Source organism: Leptonychotes weddellii, chromosome 10, assembly GCF_054177405.1.
Source record: "Leptonychotes weddellii isolate Sample4059 chromosome 10, ASM5417740v2, whole genome shotgun sequence".
Classification (NCBI taxonomy): domain Eukaryota; kingdom Metazoa; phylum Chordata; class Mammalia; order Carnivora; family Phocidae; genus Leptonychotes; species Leptonychotes weddellii.
Window position 1 is genome coordinate 44,059,062 of NC_138378.1, and position 24,821 is coordinate 44,083,882.

At 47.3% G+C, this 24,821-nt stretch overlaps 1 protein-coding gene across 1 annotated transcript in view; it reads right to left on the bottom strand.

Annotated features, from left to right (window-relative positions):
- Positions 1–24,821, bottom strand: part of SH3RF3 (SH3 domain containing ring finger 3) — a 319,279-nt gene that overhangs the window by 117,606 nt on the left and 176,852 nt on the right. The window contains exon 3 of the mRNA XM_081832297.1: positions 15,737–16,012. Within this exon, the coding sequence (XP_081688423.1) occupies positions 15,737–16,012 (276 nt within the window). The remainder of the gene's footprint in view (positions 1–15,736; positions 16,013–24,821) is intronic.

Sequence of the window (24,821 nt, forward strand, 5' to 3'; positions counted from 1 at the left end):
CTGCATAATATTCCATTGTATATATATACCACATCTTCTTTATCCATTCATCTGTCGATAGACATCTTGGCTCTTTCCACAGTTTGGCTATTGTGGACATTGCTGCTATAAACATTGGGGTGCACGTACCCTTTCGGATCCCTACATTTGTATCTTTGGGGTAAATACCCAGTAGAACAGCAGTTCTTTTTACCTGGTACATCATGTCTGTCTATCAAAAAAAAAAACCAAAAAACAAAAACAACTATTAGACATACTAAAAGGCAAAACAAAACAAAAACCAAAAATACAGTTTGAAGAGACAGAGTAAGCATCAGAACCAGACTCAGACACAGCAAGGATGCTGGAACTATCAGATGAGGAATTTAAAACAAGTATGATTAATATGCTAAGGGCTCTAATGGATTACGTGGACAGCACACAAGAACAGATGGGCAATGTAAGTAGAGAGAAAGTCTGAGAAAGAACCAAAAAGTAATGTTAGAGATCAAAAACACCATCATAGAAATGAAAAATCTTTAGATAGGCAAATTAGTACTCTGAACATGGCTAAGGAAAGAATCTTTGACCTTAAGGCCATCTCAATAGAAACCTCCAAAACTGAAAGGCAAAGAGAACAAAGACTGGGGAAAACAAACAAACAAACAAAAAACAGGAGATTCATGGACTGTGAGACAACTACAAAAAGTGTAACATATATATAATGCGAATATCAGAAGGAGAAGGAAGGAAGGAGGAAAAGAAGGAAGAAAGGAAGGAAGGAAGGAGGGAAAGAAATATTTGACACAATAACAACTGAGAATTTCTCCAAATTAATGTCAGACACCAAACCACAGATCCAGGAAGTTCAGAGAACACCAACTACGATAAATGCCAAAAAAACCTACCTAGGCATAACAAAGTACTGAAAATCAAAGATTAAGAAAAAATACTGAAAAAGGCCCAGGGGAAAAAGATTGTATTTACAGACGATCAAAAATATGAATCAGGGCGCCTGGGTGGCTCAGTTGGTTAAGCGACTGCCTTCGGCTCAGGTCATGATCCTGGAGTCCCGGGATTGAGTCCCGCATCGGGCTCCCTGCTCAGCAGGGAGTCTGCTTCTCCCTCTCCCGCTCCCCCTCTTGTGCTCTTTCTCTCTCTCACACTCTCTCTCTCAAATAAATAAATAAAATCTTTAAAAAAAAAAAATAAGAATCACACCTTACTTTTCTAAAACCATGCAAACAAGAAGAGAGTAGAGTGAAATATACAAAGTGTTGAGAGAAGAAAACCCACCAGCTTAGAATTATGTACACTGAACAATTATCATTTGATAGTGAGGGAGAAATAAAGACTTTCTCAGACAAACAAAAATTAAGAGAGTTTGTTGCCAGCAGTCCTGCCTTGTAAGAAATACTAAAAGAAGTTCTTTAGAGAAGAAAAGTATGTAGGTCAAAAACTTGAATCTACATAAAGAAAAGAACATTGGAGAAGGAATAAGTGAAGATAAAATAAAACTTTTATTTTTCTTATTCTTTGTTCAAAATTAAAATAGCAACAATGTATTTGATTATATATGCTATGTACATATATTATATTATCATGTATATACTTATGTATAAGTGGAATGAATGATAGAATGATATAAGGGACTGAAGAAAAGAGTTAGAATTATTTTATTACTATAAAGTATTCATACTGCCTGTGAAATAGTACAGTGTTTTTTGAAAATGAACATTATTAATTCCAAATGTATATTGCAAACTCTAGGGCAACTATTAAAAAATTTTTTTAAGGTACAATTGATATGTTAAGAAAGGAGAGAGAATAGGGCACCTGGGTGGCTCAGTTGGTTAAGCAACTGCCTTCGGCTCAGGTCATGATCCTGGAGTCCCGGGATCGAGTCCCACATCGGGCTCCCTGCTCAGCGAGGAGCCTGCTTCTCCCTCTGACCCTCCCCCCTCTCATGTACTCTCTCTCATTCTCGCTCTCTCAAATAAATAAATAAATCTTTAAAAAAAAAAAGAGAGAGAATAGAATCACATAAATTGTTCAATTAAAACCACAGAAAGCAAAAAAGAAAGAGAGAGAGAGAGGAAGACAAAAATAGGAATGAAAATCAAGGGCAACAAATAGAAAACAGAAATAAATATGGTAAATATTAATTAAAAATATCAAATAATCACTCTGAATCTCAATGGTCTATATTCACAAATTGAAAGACAAAGATTGTCATAGTGGATCAAAAAGTAAGACCCAGCTATGTTGTCTAAAATAAACCCATTTTTTTTTATTATGTTCAATTAGCCAACTTCTTGATGTAGTGTTCAACGATTCATTAGTTGCATATAACACCCAGTGCTCATCACCACACGTGCCCTCCTTAATACCCATCACCCAGTTATCCCATCCCCCCACCCCTCTCCCTTCTGTAACTCTCAGTTTGATTCCCAGAGTCCAGAGTCTTTCATGGTTTGTCTCCCTCTCTTATTTCTTCCCATTCAGTTTTTCCTCCCTTCCCCTGTGCCCTCTGCACTATTCCTTATGTTCCACATGTGAGTGAAACCATATGATAATTGTATTTCTCTGTTTGACTTATTTCATTTAGCATAATCCCCTCCAGTTCCAACCATGTTGATGCAAATGGTGGGTATTCATCCTTTCTGATGGCTGAGTAATATTCCATTATATATATGAACCACATCTTCTTTATCTATTCATCTGTTGAAGGGCATCTCGGCTCCTTCCACAGTTTGGCTATTGTGGACACTGCTGCTATGAACATTGGGGTGCATGTGGCCCTTCTTTTCACTACATCTGTATCTTTGGGGTAAATACCCAGTAGTGCAATTGTTGGGTCGTAGGGTAGCTCTATTTTTAATTTCTTGAGGAATCTCCAGACTGTTTTCCAGAGTGGATGTACCAGTTTGCATTCCCACCAACAGTGCAAGAGGGTTCCCCTTTCTTCACACCCTCAAAAACCCATTTTATTTATGTATTTATTTTATTATTATTATTTTTAAAGATTTTATTTGTTTATTCCACAGAGACAGACACAGCAAGAGAGAGAACACAAGCAGGGGGAGAGGGAGAAGCAGGCTTCCCGCCAAGCAGGGAGCCTGATGCGGGGCTTGATCCCAGAACCCTGGGATCATGACCTGAGCCAAAGGCAGACACATAATGACTGAGCCACCCAGGTGCCCCAAAAACCCATTTTAAATATAAAGATACATGTGAATTTAAAGTAAATGTATGGAGGAAGATATACCATGATAACACTAATCAAAAGAAAGTGGGAATAGCTACATTAATTTTGAACAAAGCAGAATTCAGAGCAAGGAATGTTGTTGGGGATAAAGAAGGGGATTACATAATGATAAAGGAGTCTATTCCCCAAGAAGACATAACAATCCTTAATGAATATGCATTTAAGAACAGAGAGTCAAAATATATTAGGCAAGACTTACATAACTGCAAGGAGAAATAGACAGATCCACTATTATAGTTGAAAACTTCAACAATGCTCTGTCAAAAATGGACCAATCCAGCAGGCAGAAAATCAGTAAAGACATAGTTGAAGGCAACAACACCTATCAATCAACTGAATGTAACAGTCATCAATAAACTACTTCATTTAAGAGCGGTAAAATGTACATTCTTCTCAAACTCACATGGAACATTCACCAAGATAGATCACACTTGGGGCCATAAAACAGACCTTAACAAAGTTAAAAGAATAGAAACCATACAATGTCTGTTCTCAGACCACAGTGTAATTAAACTAGAAATCAATAACAGAAGGGTAACTGGAAAATTACAAAATACCTGGGAATTAAACAATACAATGCTAAGTAACACTTGATTCAAAGAAAAAACAACAGGAGAAATTTTAAAATATTTTAAAACAAATGAAAATGAAAACACAACGTATCAAAATTTGTGGGCTGAGGGAAATTTATAACATTGAATCATACATCAAAAAAGAGAAACATACATCAATAATCTAAGTTTCCACTTTAGAAAACTAGAAAAAGAAGAGCAAATTAAATCCAAAGTAAGCAGAAAAAAAAGAAATAATAGAACTTAGAACAGAAATCAATGAAATTAAAAACAGGAAATCAACAAAGAAAACCAACAAAACCAAGAGCTGGTTGTTTGAAAAGATCAATAAAATTGATAAGCCTCTACTGAGCCTAAGAAAAAAAGAGAGGGGACACAAATTACTAATATCAATCATGAAAGAGAACATTACTACAGATCCTAGACATTAAAAGGATAATAAAGGAATATTATGAACAATTCCATGCCCACAAATTTGATAATCTAAATGAAATGGACCTTTAATGATATAATCTGCCAAAATTCAATAAAAAAAGATGATCTGAATAAGCCTATATCTATTAAAGAAATTGAATCAATAATTAATAAATTTCCAAAACAGAAAGGACCAGACTTAGATGAGTTCACTAGTGAATTCTCCCAAACATTTAAAGAAGAAATTATACCAAATTATCTAACAATTACTTCCAGAAAGTAGAAGCAGAGGGGTGACTTCCCAACTCATTTTATGAAACTACCATTACACTAATACTGAAACCAGACAGAGACACATCAGGCAAAGAAAACTACAGACCAATATTTCTCATAGGGCATAGATGCAAAAATCCTCAATAAAATACTAGTAAATTGAATACAAAAAGTATAAAAAGAATTATGCAGCATGACGAACTGGGATTTATCCAAGTATGCAAAGCTGGTTCAACATTCAAAAATCAATTAATATAATTCATCACATCAACAAGCTAAAGAAGAAAAATCACATCCTCATATCAATAGATGCAGAAAAGGCATCTGACAAAATCAAACACTGACTCATGATGTAAAAAAAAGCTCTTAGCAAGTTAGGAATAGAGTGAAACTTCCTCAACTTATGAAGAACATTTACAAAAACCCTACCGCTAACAGCATAATGGTGAGAAACAAGAAGCTTTCCCACAAAGTTCAGGAATAAGGCAAAGATGTCCCCCTCACCACAGCCTTTCAACATCATAGTGGAAATCTTATCTTATGCAATAAGACAAGAAAAGGAAATAAAGGGCATACAAATTGGGAAGAAGAAATAAAGCTGTCTTAGTTTGCAGATGACATAATTGTCTAAGTAGAAAATCTAAAAGAATCAACAAAAAAACTCCTGGAACTAATAAGCAATTATAACAAGGCTGCAGGATGTAAGACTAATATACAAAAGTTAAACACTTTATATACTATCAATGAATAAGCAGAATTTGACATTTATAGCAGCTTATTCATAATCCTAACGCTCGGAAGCAGTCTAGTGATGTCCTTCAGTAGGTGAATGGATAAATAAACTGGTACATAAAAACAACAGAGTATGATCTAGTGCTAAAAAGAAATGAGCTATCAAGCCATGAAAAGACATGGAGGAAACATAAATGGGTATTACTAAGTAAAAGAAGCCAATCTGAAAAGGTTACATATTATGTTATTCCAACTATGTGACATTGTGGAAAAGGCAAAACTATGGAGACAGTAAAAAGATCAATGGTTGTCAAGGGTTGGGAAGTAGGGAGGAAAGGGATGAATAGGTGGAGCATAGAAGATTTTTAGGGTAGTGAAAATACTCTGTATGATACCATAGTGGTAGATACATGTCATTATAAATTTGTCCCAACCCACAGAATGTACAACCCCAAGAGTGAACCCTAATGTAAACTACAGACTTTGAGTGATTATGATGTGTCATTGTAGGTTCATTAATGGTAACACATATACACCTCTCTGGTGAGGGGTGCTGATGGTGGGGGAAGCAGTGCCCATATGCAGCTAGGTTATATGAGAAATCTCTGTACCTTCTGCTCAATTCAGGAGTGAAACAAAAATTGCTCTACAAATTAAGTATTTTTTTGAAAGGTAATAGCACCATAGAGTGATGAACACGAACCAACTATAGCATGCTACAACAATGTAGACGTAGCTCACAAATGTAATGTTGAAAGAAAGCAAAACTGGACACAAAAACATACATGTATGGTCCATGTATTTGAAGTTGAAGAACAGACACAACTCACCTATGGTGTTATAACGGGACATGGGAAGAGGGAAAGGTGGAAGAACCGGGATGCTAGTATCTCACCATCTCTCCACTGGGTAGAGAGTATAAGGATATTTTTTCCAGTCATCATGTTGTACAATTTTGATTAGGGGCCTTGATGGTATATTATGGTTTATTTAGATTAAAAGGTTTTTGGGTTTTTTTTGAGGTAATAGTCCATCCAGTGTAGATAAGTCACAACATGCCTTGAGTACTGCATTTCGTCCTAACACCTCTCTAAAGAGACATCACATACTGAGGAAGCCAACCATTATGTGGACAGTCTGAAATAAGTCACACAAAGCCAGAGAAGAAAGTGGGATCACTGAGCCTGAGATATGAGAAAGCTAGGTGGGGGGCATGGATACTGTCTTCCAGCTTTGGCAACATTATCACACTGAAGAGCTGGGCTCATTCTGAGTCACCTGGGAGGGCAGGATACACACCAAGGGCTCCAAGTTACTGAGAAGCAGACACAGCTCCATGTAAGGGAGAGCTATGCAAAAACGAGTGTCACCTCTTAGGCCAGGGTCTCTGTCATCACTCCAGGTGTTAAGCAGTGCCAACCTGTTCCTCATGTGGCCACCAATATGCAAGCATCCCCTAAAAGCCAGGCATGGGGAAGAAGCTATCCCTTCCCAAGAAGAGCTCAACACTTGGTGGGAGAGGTCTGTTCATAAAGAGATGCACAGCATCCAATACAATGTAAGTACAGTGAAATCCCAGCACAATGCAATAAGTGGGGTTCAAATCCAATCCTGTCAGTGTGCTACTGTGAGGCTGATGAAATGAGCAGGTGGAATCGCATAGCCCACCTGCCTATCAGATGCAAGTTCAATGTAGTCCCTGCTGTGGTTTGGTGGTACCTGGTGGCAGGTCTCTGATCTGGCCCAAATATTGATGGGGGCAATTCTTGGTTCTATGGCTGGATGGAGCTTCATGGCAGTGGTAGGATTTAGAACAATCCTATTTAGCTGGCATGAATTTTGTTGGGGAGACTGGGCTGGGAGAATAGTGGATGCAGGAAGCCAATCACTCTCCGTACACACAAATAAGTAAGTTTGCCTAGGAGCATTGAGAAAGGTTTCCTACAGCTCTGCCTCTAACCCAAACTCATACAATGGAGACAGCCTCCAAAGAGGAACATTTGAGTGCTGGGAAATGAGAAAATTCACTCTAGCATGTCAGAGCTACCAGCATGAGATCTGGTGTGTTCTGCAAACAGTAATAACTTCTCCTGCCACCAATGCAGGACTAGGGAAACAATGACCCATTTTTTGTGGCTAGATCACTTTGGGTCTCTGATTCACTGTCAATATTTCAAAAAGCTGGAGCCAGTGCTTCTCAGAAGGATAAGGAAAAGGGGAAATCCCTGCTCTGTGGCCTCTTTGGAATATAGAGAATTGCTCCCTCCTTAAACACTAAATGAGCTTTCTATATGACAGTGGCAAGACTGAGCTATATGGTTCAGGCCTGAATTTTCAGTTGCTCTTTCGTAGAGAATGGTGGCCTTGCATGTCACACTCGACGTGGTGGGCTGCCAGTGGCCTCAGAACAAAGCCATGCTGAGTGGGATGCACAAGGAACCACCGAGTGCTTGGCCTCCATAGTGCTGTGCTCTATGTAACAGGTCAGCAAACCTTTCTAGGAGGGGCCAGACAGCCAGTATTACAGGATTTTGAGGCTATTACTGTCTCTGTCACATATTCTTCTGTTTTGGTATGAAAGCAGCCAGAGACAACATGTAAATGAAGGAGTCTTGGTATGTGCCAATGAAACTTTATTTATACAAACAGCAGCAGGCAGGTAGGATTTGACCTGCAAGCACGAGTTTATGTAGTTGCCTGATGTAGTTGAGTAAATGAAATCTAACTAGACACCACTGATAGTCAGGAGGGGCACACAAGTTTGGGGCCAATATGGCAGCATGCGAGGATTTTATGGAGGAAAGTTGTTCACTTTCACTTTCAGATGCGTGGCTCAATTTCATTCACATGTTCCATGTAAGGTGCTTGTTACTCGCTGTGGGGCAGTGTAATTCCATATGCTGTTTTCCCACTTCCCTCAAATTTCCAAGCTTTGAAAATACACCAAATGCCAGTGTCATATGACAAAGGCTCTCCTTTGCATTCAGGTGGTCTCAGGGTAGTCCTAAGTGACGGTAAGTCTGGGCTATGAACATAGCATGCTTATTAAAAAAGTATATTGCTTTTCTTCCCAAGGCTCAGTGGGTAATACATTTGCAAAGGATTCAAGTATCATGGTAGGCCTGCCATCTAAAAGGGACCTTCAAACTGCATTTCTTTTTTTTTTTTTAAAGATTTATTTATTTGAGAGAGAGAGAGAGAGTGTGCAGAGCAGGAGGGGCAGAGGGAGAGGAAGAGAGAGAATCTCAAGCAGACTCCCACTGAGCATGGAGCCTGATGCTGGCCTTGATCCCATGACCCAGAGATCATGACCTGAGCCGAAACAAGAGTCAGACACCTAACTGATTGAGCCACCTGGGCACCCCTCAAACTGCATTTCTATTTCATTTAACTAACCTGCCCAAAGTTTGTGCATTTGTTCCTAACTGGGGAAAAATAGATCTGCAAGCAGATGGGCTCTGTTAAGAACAGAAGCTGTGGAGCAGAGCACTGAAGCTCCACCTTCGTGGCTCGCAGGGAGGGTGGCACATCTGTGCCCACATAGAAGCCCTCTGGATGCCACTGAAGGTGACTAGCCCAGCACCCTGTCCTTAAATACCATTTCAGAAATACAATTCAATAAATGTCACTGCTCACACATCAGGGGCTCAGCCTGGAACTCGGAGAGTTCCTTCAGCAAGTCTGGATAAACCAGCCTCCGAGGGCCTGCTATTTTACTCTCCTAACTGAGCGGTGTGGCAACAGCACATATAAAGCAGCTAGAAACATCCTTGAAGGGCCATGAAGAGCAAGCAGATCCTCCTGGAGAGCCACTTGAATGCGTCCACTCCCCCTTCACCCACACTCAAGTGGTTTCTGAGAAGCAGTGGGAAGCAGACGAGAGGGAGCCTTTCCTTTCATGCCTTCAGGACTGGCTGCCTGTTCCGCGGGCCACCTCACGCTGCGGCGTGACTGGGGACCTGTGCTTGTCACTGAGCCCTTCCTGTCAGAATGCAAGCCAGCCACAGAGAGAGTGCCCAAATCACCACTCCTCAGAAAGAAGGGAAATTAAAAAGGGAAAATTTCAAAAACTCCCTCAGCCTTTTATTGCAGAAATAACACAAATTGTTCCTCTGGGCAGTTCTAGGTGAGGCTCTTAATGGAGTCATTGCTGCCATTAACCCTCTGCTGTCCTGCTGAGGACACTGGGAGCCATGGCATTCCAGAACCCAAGACTGTCCTGTCTCACACACCCCATCTCAATTCCAGAGGCTGTCAGAGGCCTGGAACCACTCGTAGATAGGAACGCCCTAGGAGAGAGAGGCAGACCTCCGGGGGTCTCGCCTGCAGCCACAGGGTGGGTCCAGGTGTAAGTGGAGAGGCCAGAAGTCAGATATCACACCCTCCCCAGTGCTTGCAGATCTCCCCACTGCACACACACATCCCACACGCCTGCACACACACCCCCCCCAGGCACACACACCACATACCAACTCATACCACACCATGTGCCACATTCACACACACCACACTCACACATACCACATGTACACACACATACACACACCACACCACACACATACCACACACACATACCACATGCATACACACACCACTCACATATGCCATGCACACACATACCACATCATACACATACCACACTCACACACCTCACACGCATGCACACACACCACATGCATGCACACACACACTACATACCAACTCACACCACACTCATATATACCACGTGCATACACACATCATACACACACCACACCACACACACCACACTCACAATACTACAAGCATACACACACCACACTCACACATACTACTCACACACATACCACATGCACACATACCATACACACACCACACTTGAACATACCATACCACACACATACCACACCACACATACACCACGGGCTCACACACCACACTCACACACACACCACAGGCACACAATATGCATTCTCCAGTAGGACAGAGGCTCAGGTGCTGTGATGCTCCCTCTCCTTGTGTGCCCACTGTGGGCTGTGAGCACTTGGAAGGTGGGACTCTTCCCACCCACTGACCCACCTGGAACACAGTCCAGCATTGATAAACATCTGATGAATGAATGAATGGACAAGGAGGCTGGACAAACATAAACTTACACTGCCCATAGCAAATGCAGCTGACCTCTTGCCCAGGCCAAGGCAGAGTGCCTGCACCCAGCCTCACTTACAAATATGTATTCAAAGTCCTGTGTGCCCTTCACTGTCCCAAGATGGGGATAGGCAGTTGGTAAATGCAGAATAGCCACACTCAGGAAGCCAGCACTCCAGCCATGAGACAGATGACTGTCACGTAAATATACACACTACCTTCTCAGGAGGAGAAAATGGGGGTGTGGAGTGCTGGGTGGGGAGGCTCCATCACTCAGAGGTCAGGGGCCACTCTGAGGGATGTGCAGACAGGTGGGGAGGGCACTCAGGCTGTGGGGAGAGCTGAAGAGGCCCTTGGGGAGCCAACAGGATGTAGGGACAGGGGCCTGGAGGCCAGTGTAGCCATGAGTGGAATGAGCCGGGGGCAGGCCTGGAACTGAGCCTGGGAGAGAGGTGGGCGCGGGTGGGCAAGGACACTCCTCAGCAGCCCCCAGGCTGTCACTGTGCTCCCTGTCACCTCCTCTGTGCTCATGCTTGGGGTTGGTCACCTTAGCCAGGTGCCTCCTCCACCCAGGCCGAGCAGGACTCAGAGGTGGCTGGAAGGAGGGAACCAGAAGCCAGGAGCCACAAAGGCGACTGAGATTCTCTGGTAACTTCTGAGGGTAGCCTGAGTGGAGCACTGCACTGAGGCTCATCTCGCTTTGCTTCCTGAGTCTTTCCAGTCCTAAAAGCATTCCCAGTGCCCCTCAGAAAGAAGCAGAGATGACACAGCAGGCCTGGGTGCCCAGCAATGGGGACAACAGTCTTGACACAGAGGCTGAGATTTCATAACCCCTGGGCAATACCCTGAGGGATTTAGCCACCAGAAATATAAGGGTCTAGCTAACTAGCCAAATTCTCATCTCTCCAAGTAGTATGTAACTTAGGAAGGGTGTTTGTTTTCCTGTGAGCATTTTGGACTAACATAAAAAGTGATAAGTATCTGACTGAACTTTATCTTTTTCTGAAGCAGGAAGAAAGCAGAGGACAGAAAGCAAATATTTATTGAATACCTATTCTGAGCTTGGTTCTCTAAATGCCCTTGCTCACTGAATCCTATTATCAACTCCACTGTACAGTTAAAAAAAGGAGACTCAAAGACCAAATACATGTCCCAAAGTTACCATTTAATAATAAAAAAGTGTCATGATTTGTATCTGTTTACCGACTCTAGAGCCCAAACTGTCCATACTTGATTTTTATCTAAGCCTGTCCCCTGGATCAGAACATAGTTTGGGATTAATGCTGGGGTAATTCACATAGGAGAGAAGTCCCACACTTTTGGGAGACAATGATTAAACATTAATCAGCATAATAAGATCACATGGAAGGGTCTTGTGGTGACCCCAACAGCAGAAAATTAGGGCTAGGCTGGGACAGTGTGGTGGTGTTTTACACAGGTCTTTGCCAACTCAGAGCATCCCTCAGGCCCCAGGGGGGAAGGCTGGGGAAGGGAGAGTGTGAGGTGAAGGGTGTAAGGGAGCTGTCCCTATGTCCACTGTCCTGCAGCCTCATGTGGCAAGCACGATGGAGATCAGTCCAACACGGTAAGCCTCAGGCTCCCGCTGCTAGCCAGTGCAAAAGTGACTCTGGGGTCAACCAGGTGCCACCTGAGAAAATCTCATGGCCTCTCAGGATTCCTGAGCATTATGGAGTCAATTCACTAAAGGGCAGCCCCAGGCCCTTGACATTCAGCACAGCTCCCTGGCAGGGCGATGAAGATGTTCTCATTAACTGGAATGTACGTAGTCAGGGCTCAATGAATATTTGTTGAATTTTGTAGTTGAGTGACAATAAGGTAGCATGGAGTAAGCTGCCACAGAAAGCCTGGAACTCAAAGTCCCCTCTCGTCTGCCAAGCCCAAAGCTTAGCTCTATACTTGCATCACTTGGCCCCTGGCAGCCCCTGTAGGATCTGTGTCCCGATCCTGAAGATTAGGGGGCCCGGCAAGGTGAAATGTTTCCCCGAGGTCACCTGTGGGATCCCTAACTGCGAAGTCCCTACACAAGGGCGCCTCCCCAGCAAACCCATTCCCTCTCTGTGCATGTGGAGGGTGGCAGGCATCAATGCCCCATGGGAGAGCTTGCGAGAGCTCAGCAAGCCGAGAGCTCAGGGCACTTCTTTCCTTTAGTCTTGGCATTTGCATGTGGCCCGCTTTTTGGAGTGGGACGACTATGAAGCTATAAAATATGCTTTTTATAGCTGCTTTACCAAAAGTAATTATTCATTCTCTTCTTAAATGAAGCAAGGACTTTGGTTTTAGAATGGCTCTGATTAATGCAATTTTAACAGGACTGTTCAAAAGCCAATGCTGAAGGTAAAAAATCTTGCTTTGATCCACCTGCTTCCTGCCTTTTTAAATCCGATCAATCCCATCACCATGATGCTTTTGAAAGGTAAGTGAGCATCATCCATGGATTTTAGAGACCCCTCTTCCCTTGCTGACTCCAGAGTGGAACACATGCAAACAACAAAGCACTCCAGGCAGGCAAAATCAAGCTGGTCTGAAGGAGTGATGCCAAGCCCAGAGTCACTTGAGGTGGGATATAAACGGAGGTTGTCAGATGGAACCAGCATCCCCGGCATGGGAACAAATGAGCTGGTCAGATGCACATGGAAGGGAAATGTCAGGCAAGCAGTGTGGGCAAGAGGAAATATGAACGGAGCAGGAGAGAGGCATGATTCCTCACCCATGTCCTTCAGAGGCTTTGTTTGAAGAGGTTTAGAGGTAAGAGCTGCAGAGAGAACAGGGGCTTGGTAGGGGTGCCTGTGCCCTAACCCAAGCAGATGGCAAAAGTAGGTGCTCCTAAAAAGGTTATGTGAACATGGCAGGGGATGGATGTCACAGCACAATTTTTGGTGGGAATCATGTGCAGGGGTCTCTAACTCTCCACATTAATCCATAGGATTCAAGGGAAAAAAAAGTCCTTGAAAAACACCCTGAGATACACACTTCCTACCTGACTTCCTGTGGGAACAGCCACATTCTGTGGCTGGAGACCACCCCCTGAGACCCTCTTGTGCCTGGTGCCTTTGCCCCTCAATCTTAACTCACATGCCATCTCCCCAGAAGCCCTCATGACCACAGACACCTCAACAGTGATGCCCGCTCACACCCCAGACACCATCATTGTACCCCCAACCTAATTCCAAGTAAGAACAATGCCAACCACAGAATGAGTCTAAGAAAGCCTGAGTTCTAATTTTCCCCATGAGAACTACTTTACTGCTTCTTTTGAAATGCCAAACACGAAGGGCTATCATTGAATATTTTGGAGCCCTTACTAAATGCCTACTCTAGCTCCCGGGTGACCAGGGTTGTTCTCTGAGGCTGACTCTGGAACACTTATTTCTTAACTTGCTACTGCCTGTCTCTCCCACCAGACTTGAGGCTCTGGAGCGCAGCAGGTCTGTCTGTGGCCCCTGGGTGTAGCACGGTGCCCAGCAGAGTTGGAGGCTAGTACATCTTGTTGGTAAGTGGACAAATGCCTCTCTATCTTCTTGTCCGATGCGCTCTGGGCTTCACCCTGGAGTTGACTGCCCCAGGCAGAGGCTTGTAGAACACAGTAGGTTATGATGGTGATGGGAAAGGCAGGCCTTTGCTCATGCCAGGGGAAGCTGGGGGCTCCAGCACTCTGCAGTGGTCAGTGCAAATTGAGCTCTCCTGGCTCGAAGAGCCTCCTCCAACACAATTCTGTGAGGACGCTGTGTCTGTTCCTGGAGCTGGCTGAGCTCAGAGAAGCCTGGAGCCATAACAGAGTCTGTCTCCTTAGCAAGAGCCCAACCAGAACCCGAGAGGTCGAGAGGGGTCCCTGCTCTTGGTGACAAGTGACAGCACAGAGCGTCACAGGCCCCCAGGGCGTTCTTCTCTCAAAGGAGGCTCTCCAGAGTCCATTGGGCAGAGAAGTGAGCAAAGTGGGGGCTCTGTCTGACATTGCACTCCAGGCAGCCTGTCACTCCAGGCCACAGACTGAGAGAGCCAGAGAGGAAGAGGCGGAGGGGGAAGGTAAGGAGGGACAGGTTTGGCTGCAGCTTCCTGGGAAACTGCATCAGCCAGATGACAATCAGAATTAGCATCAGAACACCTTGATGAAAGGAAGGAAGAAAGAGTTGAATCCATGAATGAAAAATAGATTATTCACTGTCAGTCTGAACAATGGAACAAGACATAAATAGCAGCCATGTGCAGGACATGCCAATTTTGCTCAAAAATGGTGTGCACGGTACTCCAGCGGCCCTCCAGAAAGCTCAGTAGCACAGCCAAGTTCTGCACTGAGCAGATGGGGCAGAGGGAGACTAACAATGGCCTCTCAGAAGTGGGAAGGACATGGGCTTGAAGTCAGAGATTCAGAGTTCTAGCTCTGTTATTTACAACCGTTATTTACAACAGCGCCCACATGAGGCAGGGGGTGCGGAGCGGGGAGCAGGACAGATAGGAAACAGAAGATGGAAGGTGGAAGGAGAAGCCCGAGCCACCAGCCTCAGGTAAGTGACTGTGCCTCTTGGAGCTTGGGCTCCAACATCAGGAAGACAGTTGAGATAAAGAGTGATGGGGCTGGTAAAGCTATCAAGGGCCACTGCTGTTACTGAACTGGGCAGAGGTAAGTGTTCCAGGGCCCCGACCCTGCCCAGCACCGGGAGAAGTCTGTCAGTGGAAGCAAGGAAGGAGGGACGCCCACGGATAAGAATGGAGCCCGTCGGTTGTAGTTAGTAAGGGACCATCAGGGTGTACAGGGCCATCATCACCTCAGTCCTCTCCACACTTGACAATCAAGGAGGCCTGGGATGGCCAGAAACCAGGCCCCTCCGCATCTCACTGGGCTCTGCTAGGACAATTCTGCCGGCAAATGCTATTTAGTCTGTCACTAGCCCGGGTCCCTCTCTGCAAGACTGACCTGGCCCTAAGCACACGTGTCTGTGCCCTCTGGTGCTCCAGAGCACAGGGCTGCAGCACGCTGGCTTCTGGGCCCTACCGCCCCTTCCCTGTGAGCTGAAGGGGTCTCTGCAGCAGCCTCCTCTGATGATCCCCCTCTCCCAGGGCCTGTCAATCCTGGAGAGACTTCACTCCTCTGCACCTGAGTTGCCACGGAGAGACACCATGACTCACCTAGGTGACAGAGGGTCCTGCACCTGTTACCCAGAGAGTGCCCTGTCAGCTCTTGGGTGCAGCTATGTGTCAGGCTGTGTGCCATCTCCTTCAACAAAAACTCAGGAAGTAGGAATAACTGCTCTCCCCCCTTACTGAGGCACAATGGGGAGGAGCTTGGGCACTCGGGAAGGAGCCAGGATTCAAATGGAGGGTGGGTGACAATGTTCACAGGGGCCCTCCTTACCTTGGTGAAGGTCAGACAGTCCTTGTCCTGGTCTCTGTCCTTCATCTCGAAATCATAAAGTGCTTTGCCCTGGGGCGGGGTCTGCGGCAAGGGCCGGACGCACTGGATGTAGCTGGCGGGCAGGAAGCCGTGCGCCCCGTGCAGCTCCCCATGGTACCAGTGCTCGTCCACCCTGCGCCGCAGGATGATGATGTCGCCCTTGCTGAACTTGAGGTCGCCGGGTTCTTTCCCCTCGTAACTGTAGAGTGCCTTCCCATAGGGAAGCTGGGAAAGAGTCTGAAAGCAAAACATAGCATCTGGTTACTCAGCGTGGCCTTCCTGCTGCCCTGTAGATCTGTCTGGGATGGGGGGCTCCTGTGCTGTGGGCACGTACAGAATGTCCCAGAGTGGTAAGTACTTCAAAAGAACAGACACCCTATATGGGGATACTCAAGCCCATGGCCCTGCTGAGACAAAACGGCCCCCATAATGGCAGTCCCCCCTCAAATAGTGCGTGTGAGAGGGGGGCCAAGCATGGTCCTGGACTGTCCACAGGAACCAACTCACTCTGCTGAAAAGGACTCTGGAACAGAAGCTAAATTACTATCATTTACAGGTGAGGAACTGAGGCACGGAGAAAGAGAAAGTAACTGGCCCAAAGCCCCACCCCCGTAAGGATAGCGGAATCCCTACCCAGGTGGGCTGGCTCTGATATTCTCATTCACTGCTCTGTGCTAAATTGTCTTCCACTGTGTGCTATTTCTAGCTGCCAGACTTCCAACAATTATTGTCCAATAACATTTTCCTGACTTCATCTCCGAACCTTCACAGCGACTCAGAACACATGTCAAGGGGCTTCTCAGGTCAAGGGGACAGACCCACACCTACTGTGGGACCTTCCCACTCACAGCCTTAAAGCCAAGGGCATACACCTGTGACATCCAGCCCAGAGGGACAGTGTGGCCATGGAAGGTGGAGGCCACCCCCGGGACATTGGTCCCCAATGCACTAGGAGTTCTAACAAGTGGTCCCTGCCTGTCACAACACCCCCCCCCCCCACCATACACATACCAATGACAAATAGCATATGGCAGTCTGGTCCAGAAGCACAATTTCAAGACCATAAAATAGTATCCTCTCAATGTCATGGGATGCTCTTGTCATCCTGTCAAAGATTAGCCAACCTTTCTGAAAGTGATCTGCCATCTTTGGTCTCTAATGGTGAATGACTGGTTCTGAAACCAAAACAGAATTTGTGGCAATCTTCTGCTCTTCTGCAATAAGGAGTCTGTTGAACCACCCTGAAACTTGATGTCACCATCCACTTCCTGGGCTCCTCAACTTAATTGGACCTGTCTCATAAAGACCAGTGGCCACCTGGGTTTCTATTCCTCTTCCGTATGGGTGGCCAACAACCATCAACTGAGTAAGCTCTGTCAGAGGCCAAGTCTCTGCCAGAGGAAAACCAAAGGAAAACCCACTACTGTCCCTGTGGCAATACCCAACAATTTCCCTGACAGAAGCTGCATTTTCTTACCAGGGCTGTCTATGCCAAGGATTTCTTTAGTATTCGAATCAATCAATAGAACCACAAAAGCCTGCAGCAGTAGTACATCGAAAAGCTCTTTGTAGGGGACTTAATAACATGTTGGCAACTCAATCACTCTGCATTTATGTTTCAGCAATGTCAAATGACAGCAGTTAAGAGAGAACCTGCTGGCAAATTGACAAACAGCTACCGCTAACCAATTAAATAGTAACACCAGAGGATTTTTCGTTGCAGAACTCAATGAGGAAAAAAAAATCAATTTGCTTCCAATAATACTCATCCTGGCTAGCTTTGTACGATAAGCACAATAGCCTGTAACAGGCCCTGATTTCAGACGGCTGAGGCAAAGCGGTGATTTGCAGAACAAGGACTGTGATCAGAAAAGAATGGAAGGGGCTGTTGGCTGTGAATCACCCGAAGGACCTCGGACACACAAAGGCCAGTCAGCCCCTGGCCCAGGGGTTCTCAGGGAGGAACAGTTTTGTCCCCCAGGGAATATCTGGCAACGTGTGAAGACATTTTTGCTTGTCACAGCTGGGAGGTGGGATGTTATTGGCCTCTAATGTGTAGAGGCCAGGGATGCTGCTAATCGTCCGGCAATGCACGGGGCAGCCCCCACAGCAAAGGACTGCCCCGCCCAGAACATTAACAGTGCCGAGGCTGAGAAACTCTGCCCCAGCCTGTGAGGTTAAACTTACAATAAGACAGGGTAGCTTTCTTGTTCTATTTGAACTTAGTCTATCACAACTTTAGAAGTTAAATATAACACTGACTTCCGTGATGGGACTCTTGTCACTACCGAACACAGGAGAGGCTGAGACACCCATCAAGATAAGAGGCGTGAGAGGGACAGTAAGGAGAGAACCCGCCATCAACTTGAAAATGGGCTTCAGCTCGGTGCATGACAGGAACCTTTGCTTTGCCTCCGGCCCCATTTCCTTTCACCCCCAGACCAAGCGGGGAGTGATCAAAGGCAATGTTTGGAGACCCAAAGACACTTGGGGTAGCTGGTAAATTTGCTACTCTTCATAACAAAGGAGAGCAAGAAAGGCCAGATTTGCACCTTTGCTTCGACGGGCTCTGCACCCCTCTGTGCGCTTGCATGCTGCTTGAACATTCGCACGTCCCCATTCTCCCCGTGTAGCAGAGCCACTAGCATTCCCACTCTGGCCTGCCCCCACCAGCTCTGCCGGCTCCGTCAACACAGACGCCGCTCGCCAGCACACTCCTATGCATGCTGTGCAATCCCGGCCCCCACCTGCCCGGGTGCAGCGAAGAGCCTGGGTGTAGTGACAAGAAACTGAGGCCCTTCCCATGCGGGAGGCCTGGCTCCGGGGCTGGTGCTCTTGAGTAGTGTGTCCTCCCAGTTCCTGTGAGGCACGTACTGCAGATGTTCAGGGGACCTGGTCTTTCACTGACTCTCCAGAACGGGCCTGTCCCCACCCATCTGGGCACTGTGGCCCCAGGCCTCCTGTACAGCCCAACACCTTCCACGGCCCAAACTCTGCCTGCCTCTCTCTCTGCTTCCAACATCCCTTCCAAGTGGTGGACTTCGTTCCAATCTAATCGCTTGCTCAACTTCTTGATCTGACGTCCCATGGCTGTCCCGAGAGCCTCCAACACTGCATTCCTCACCCTGGCCAGGGAACGCCTGCCCACCACCAAGCATGTACCCTCGGTGGCCCGTATGCCCACCCTCTCCCTCCACCTTAGCACTCATCCTCAAGTCCTACTGCCCCTACTGGTAAGCGAGCCCTCAGGGAAACACCAGGCCTGCTTCCACCCGCCATGGCCAGGCCCTTCCTCTCTTCCACCTACACCACTGCAAACCTCCACCAGTGAGCCCTCAGGCCCAATCAGCCCACTGTGAGGCTGGATGCCTGAACACAGAGCTGATCCTACCCCCTGGGGCTCAGGAGCTTTCAGTGGCTACCTACTACCCTCAGGGAGGGGCACCAAGCTCCTCAGCATGGCATTCAGACTCCCCCACATGGCCTCAGCTCAGCTTCCAGCCACCGCTCGCTCCCGACATTCTTCTTCACAGCCTGTGCCAGCCACAGGGGCAGCATCCTTGCTCAAAAAGAGCTCCTGCTTCTGGAACCTCTGGGGCTTGCCTACCACCTTGGCCCCTCCCTCTTCCTCCCAAACCTGGCAGCAGCAGCCTGTGTTCTCCTATGTCCTGGGAGCTTCTACTCCATCACACCCCTACCACACTAGTCCCTATTAAACCAAGCCCCAGGACAGGAGTGTCCGGCACATGGTAGGTGTCCTATGCATGTTTGCTCATTCAGCTGGGCTCAGTTTATTCCTGAGATAGAGCCTGGGTGGGGCTGGAGGTGAGGAAAGTCAGAAATGACAGACTTGACATGACACCCCTTGTAAAGCAGCATGCCTCACAGAGATCCAGGGTAAGGGTGCTGATCCCAGCTCCACATGCAGGAGCAGAAGAGCAGTTGTGCTAGTGGGTAGACCAGGGAAGGAGAGGGGCCAGGGGCGTCTGAAGCAGCAGAAGCAGGGCAGGAGTGGCTTGCACGCATGGCCGCCCAGTCGGGGCCAGCCATCTCGTGACCCTGAGGTCAGATCACAGGGCTCAGAGCACACAGCACAGCCCTGCTGGCCCAGCCATGGTCTGGTCAGGCAGCCATGCTCTGGTCTGTGCCTGTGGGTGGGCAAGGACAGGGCGAGCGGAGAGAGGGAGCCATGGAGAAGGGAAGGGGGAGAGGGAGGCAGCACAGCCCACCTGAGAATTCCCTCCCCACACTGCCAAGATCAGCACCTGAGGGAGCAAAACTGAGATGCAGGACATACTTCTGAGGGCAATGATGAAAGTCAGGGACAACGCCAAGAGGTGGTTTCTTTAGGGGGGCAGAGCAGCCGGAACCTGGTTCTCGCTGTGAGGAAAGGCTCTGAAATGGGGACTCTCAGACCTCCGAGGTGCCTGTCATCTTTAAAGCCCTTTCTAAGATTAACTTAATTAGTCCATGACAGGGCCTGGAGGCAGCACCCGCGAGGACCCTCCCAGCCCAAGGAAACTGAGCGGGTTTCCGTGTAGCCATTACCTCTCTGCCCGCAGACTGCTCCTTATAACCCCTCAGCTGTGTGTGCTCCCCTCTGGAGGAATCCCATTCAAACATTGCCACTGAGCTGGCATTCTATGGGCTCAAGACATTAAGGAAAAGAAATAAAAGGAAAAGGGAAATACATCTGGGATGCCTACAGGATAATTAACACCAGCCACCCCTGCAAGGCATTAATAATAATTAAAACTTATAATGTCAATTTCATGGCTCATTACTCGGATGTAGCACACAAATCTTACTGTGGGTTTAATGTCCTACCCCGTGGAGACTTGGGTGCTCACGCATGCACAGCAGCACCATCTCCATCTTTTATGGAGATCACCGCGGCAGCGGGGTTTGACAAATGTGCCTTCATTACAGCATGCTGCTGACAAGGCTCTAAGTCGCGCTGGCTTCCCTGGGCGTGGGGCCTGGAGTGTGTGGGGGAGGGCAGCGTGGCAGGGCCAGGTGTCACTCCTTCACATCCCCCAGCAAGCTCCAGTAACAGTGTGGACAAAGAACTCGCCCATGTTTTAGACTCTAAGGACTCAACCCGTCTCCCTTACTCAGAGCTTCCCAGGCAACACCTGTAGTGAGCATAGCTTCTAACTGCATGTTACCAGTGGAGGGCCCCCCAGGCCCATCAGCCCCAGGAGGACAGATAACGTGCCTATTTTTTGTTCAATGTTGCATCCCCGACCCCTGGCCCGACATAGATCACGTGCTCAAAATATCTATTGAATGAATGAACATATGAACCAGTCAAACCAACCCTGCAGGATTGGGCCTGGGCTAAAAGTTTCCCCTGCACATTTTTTTCCCAGGCTGTGAGGTTCAGGGTCCTTGCAGCCCAAAGTCCCATTGCTAAGAGTGACTGGGCCTGGATAAATGGGGAAAATCCCAATGATTACTCGAGGAGGAGGGCATGACAACTGGAGGAACCAGGCTGAGCAAACACACAGAGTTGGACACAGACACAGTGCCGGACAGACTTGGACACAGACGTGGGTCTGCCTCCCACAGACATAGCAGAGCTGACGGTCACTGGGGAAACACATCCTGGCACGTTTCAGGGATGGTGAGCGGGTCACAGAAGGGAGGCGGCCTCACCACAAACATGCCAAGCCTGCAGGGCCCACAAAAGTGGCAGAGATAGCTAACTGTCCCCCAATATCCACTTGCTCCTGCTTCTTGCCAGTGAGAATATTCCAAGTTTCAACTGGGGGTCAAGGTTACCCAGCTAGACTTCACTTCCCAGCCTCGCTTGCAGGTAGCCATGGCCATGTGTTGTAACTTAGTCATCTAGTACACGTGAGAGTGGCTCGTGCAATTCTGGACCCTGTTTCATAATGACCTTTGTAAGGAAATCCTAATGCCTGATTCTCCCTTCCACGGCCTGTATGGCAGAGGCGGTGGAGGTGAGCCAGCTTCTTCCACTCCAGATCCCCCTCCGAGCAAAAGAGAGAGGAACCCGCTCCTTGGATGGTCGTGTAGAACAGATCCCTGGACTGTTATGTGAGGAAAGGACACTTCACCTTACTCGGGCCGCTGTGCTTGGGGATCTTCTCACCAGAGCTCAGCTGGACCCTGAGTAACCCAGACGCTCTGGGGTGTGACTTACCATCTCTCCAGCTCGTAAGCAGTTTTCAAGGCAAAGCGTTGACCCCACACCACTATGGAGGTTACCATCCATGTATTCCCCGTTAGGACAGTACCATGAACACAAACCCTCTCAGGTTTAGAATTACTTGAAAAGCCATGATTTCATGCATTAAATGAAGTACTGAAACAGAGTCCCCTCCCTCTAGTTTATGTATCAAATCTGTGATAGAGATGTCACTACATCACACATCAACCAGGACGTTCCCAGGTTTTAGTTCTCCCCCTCTTCAAGCCCTTTCTTCCATTTTTCTCATTAAAAGCTTTGCATTGGGTGCTGGACTTTTGTTCCTTTCACTCTTCTGTTCTAACGATTTTTTTTTTCTTTCTGGTATTTGCATACATGTGCTTCCAAGAATTTATGGAACATCACGACATGCCAGACCCTGCAGTAGGCTACAGGGGAGTAAGACACATCCCTTTGTTCAGAGGGTCACCAACCTGGGCAACAAAAGAGAAATGCACATTTTGTCCCCCAGCTCAGGTGGGGTGAGGACAACACTAGGTCCTCACCATGTGATGCAGACGTAAGCTGTCTACAGCCAAGAGTGGCCGTTAGCCTCCGTGTTGAGTACGAGTTTCATGTTTCACCAAGATTTGTGAGGATTAAAAAGAAATTGTACCTTTTTCTCTTTTTTCTTTCTTTTTCTTTTACTTTTCCTGGATCTTGTCAAAGGCTCTCTTCTCAGCTTTGCCTACAGTTCTATGCACTTTGGCAGTCAGTTCGCTGATGTTAGTGGTAATTTGCCAGAAGGTGGGAGGGCTTAACTTCTCCGTCTGAGCTGTTAGGAGAAGTGAGATTTAAGGAAACCCATGTTCTGCCTTAGAGACATCTGGTGACTTTGGGCTGGATGGAGTCATCTGTATGTGGAAGGTGTGAAGCCCCTTGGGTTCCTCCAGACGAATGGTGCTATATAAAGCAATAGCGTGCTTACACCATAGAAGGCCTGTGGCTCTTTGAACTTCTCAATTAGCTGACACAACTTTGTAATAAAATCATCATGGCATAAGAAATAAAACTTTTTCAAAACAACATGCTCCTCTTCAAAGAATTTATGCTTTAAAAAACTTCAGTCACCCTTCTGAGGGTGTGAAGCCACTTTCTAAGCCACTTGCATATGTGACCCTGGAAAGAGGAGAGATACCGGGGCGCCTAGGTGGCTCAGTCGTTAAGCGTCTGCCTTCGGCTCAGGTCATGATCCCGGGGTCCTGGGATCAAGCCCCGCATTGGGCTCCCTGCTCAGCGGGAAGCCTGCTTCTCCCTCTCCCACTCCCCCTGCTTGTGTTCCCTCTCTAGCTGTCTCTCTCTCTCTGTCAAATAAATAAAATCTTTAAAAAAAAAAAAAGAAAGAAAGAGGAGAGATACCAGGATCAAACAAAGTCCAGCAGAGAGAAGGTGAGATCCAAAATTAAGGTCTTCTGGAAGCCGAGTCTCAGGAAAAGTTGCTCCTAACAAGGACATAGCTCAGTTAGGAGGGGTTTTTTTTCTATTTGGGGAGATTTATAGCCAACATTAATGGAAATATTGAGAGTGAAGATGATTCTGGGGAAAGTACACATGCACACACATGCACACACACATGCGTGCGTGCACACATGCACATGCTCACAGACTGGGCCCCGGCTCAGCACTCACACTGATGAGGGTCGCAGACATACAGTAGAGAGCTCTCAAGTGTGACGATCAGATCTCTAACATCCTCCTCCCCGTCCTCAGGGAACACGCGGGCTCCTTCCCACCAGGGCTAGGAGCTCGCTTTTTACTACCCACATGAAGAGGAATAAAGGGAAGCCTCACAGTCACCAAAACAAAGTCCGCCTCTGCTGACCCCCGGCACAAGACCACTGCTGAGGCCAGCTGGATTGACTCTTGGGGTGCCAGCTTCTCGCCCCGCCATGAGCACAGGCTGGGGGAGGGGAGCATGCATACTTGTACGTGCCCCTTCTCCCCCGCACACCTGTGCAGCCTTCAAAGTCTGAGCAGCTTCTCACCACACACAACTGCATTTCTCTGCACCAGCTTTTTCAGAGTCAGCTGGTTTTACAGAGTTTCCACAGGAACACTACAGTGTGTCCCATTCTGGTCAAACAACGGCTTCACCACATTCTGTTTCACCAGCAATCTCTCTATTCTGGGTTGCAAAGACAAAGATGGCCTGGGAGAAGCTTCTCAGAAATGCTTGCGTTGTCCAACTCCCGATTATCTACGCACGCCATGGCAGGGGTGAGGGAGCACGACACTTTACCATGTGTTTCAGCCCTCCTCACTGTGCCCCTCATAGGGCCCTGGACACACAGTGACTGAGCCGTCACCACACAGGGCCCGGGCCTACCTTCTCACTCTCCTCCTGAGAGAAGAGAAGGGAGCAGCTCGACAGCCAAGGTCAGGAATGAAAACCAGAGGGTTCTATGAAAGGGACAGCAAAGGGAGCCGAAGGTCGAGGCCCCTGACCAGAATTCCGTAAGTGCACTGGTCCAGGGCTGTGGGTGCCAGCAGGCAGAGCACACAGCCACACAAGAAGACTCCCAGGGGCTGCAAAGGAGGCTGACCACCAATAACGGGTGTGGCCTCCCTTCCCTGAAATCAAGACAGATATGCCTGGGCAGAGGCAACAGCCTGCCCTCCCTCTTGGCTAGGAGAGGCGGAATCTGACTGCGCAAACGGCCCGCCCGCTGAAGGGCAGAGTGAGGCCCCACATGGGAGCGGCTGGGCTTTACCGCACCCCGTTGGTTTCCAAACTGCTCCAGCCCAGCACCCAGCATGACCCTCCAGGAGAGAGTGTGTGCCCCACTCCTCTACCTCCAAAGCCGCCACGTCAGTTCTGCTCTCCTTCATTTT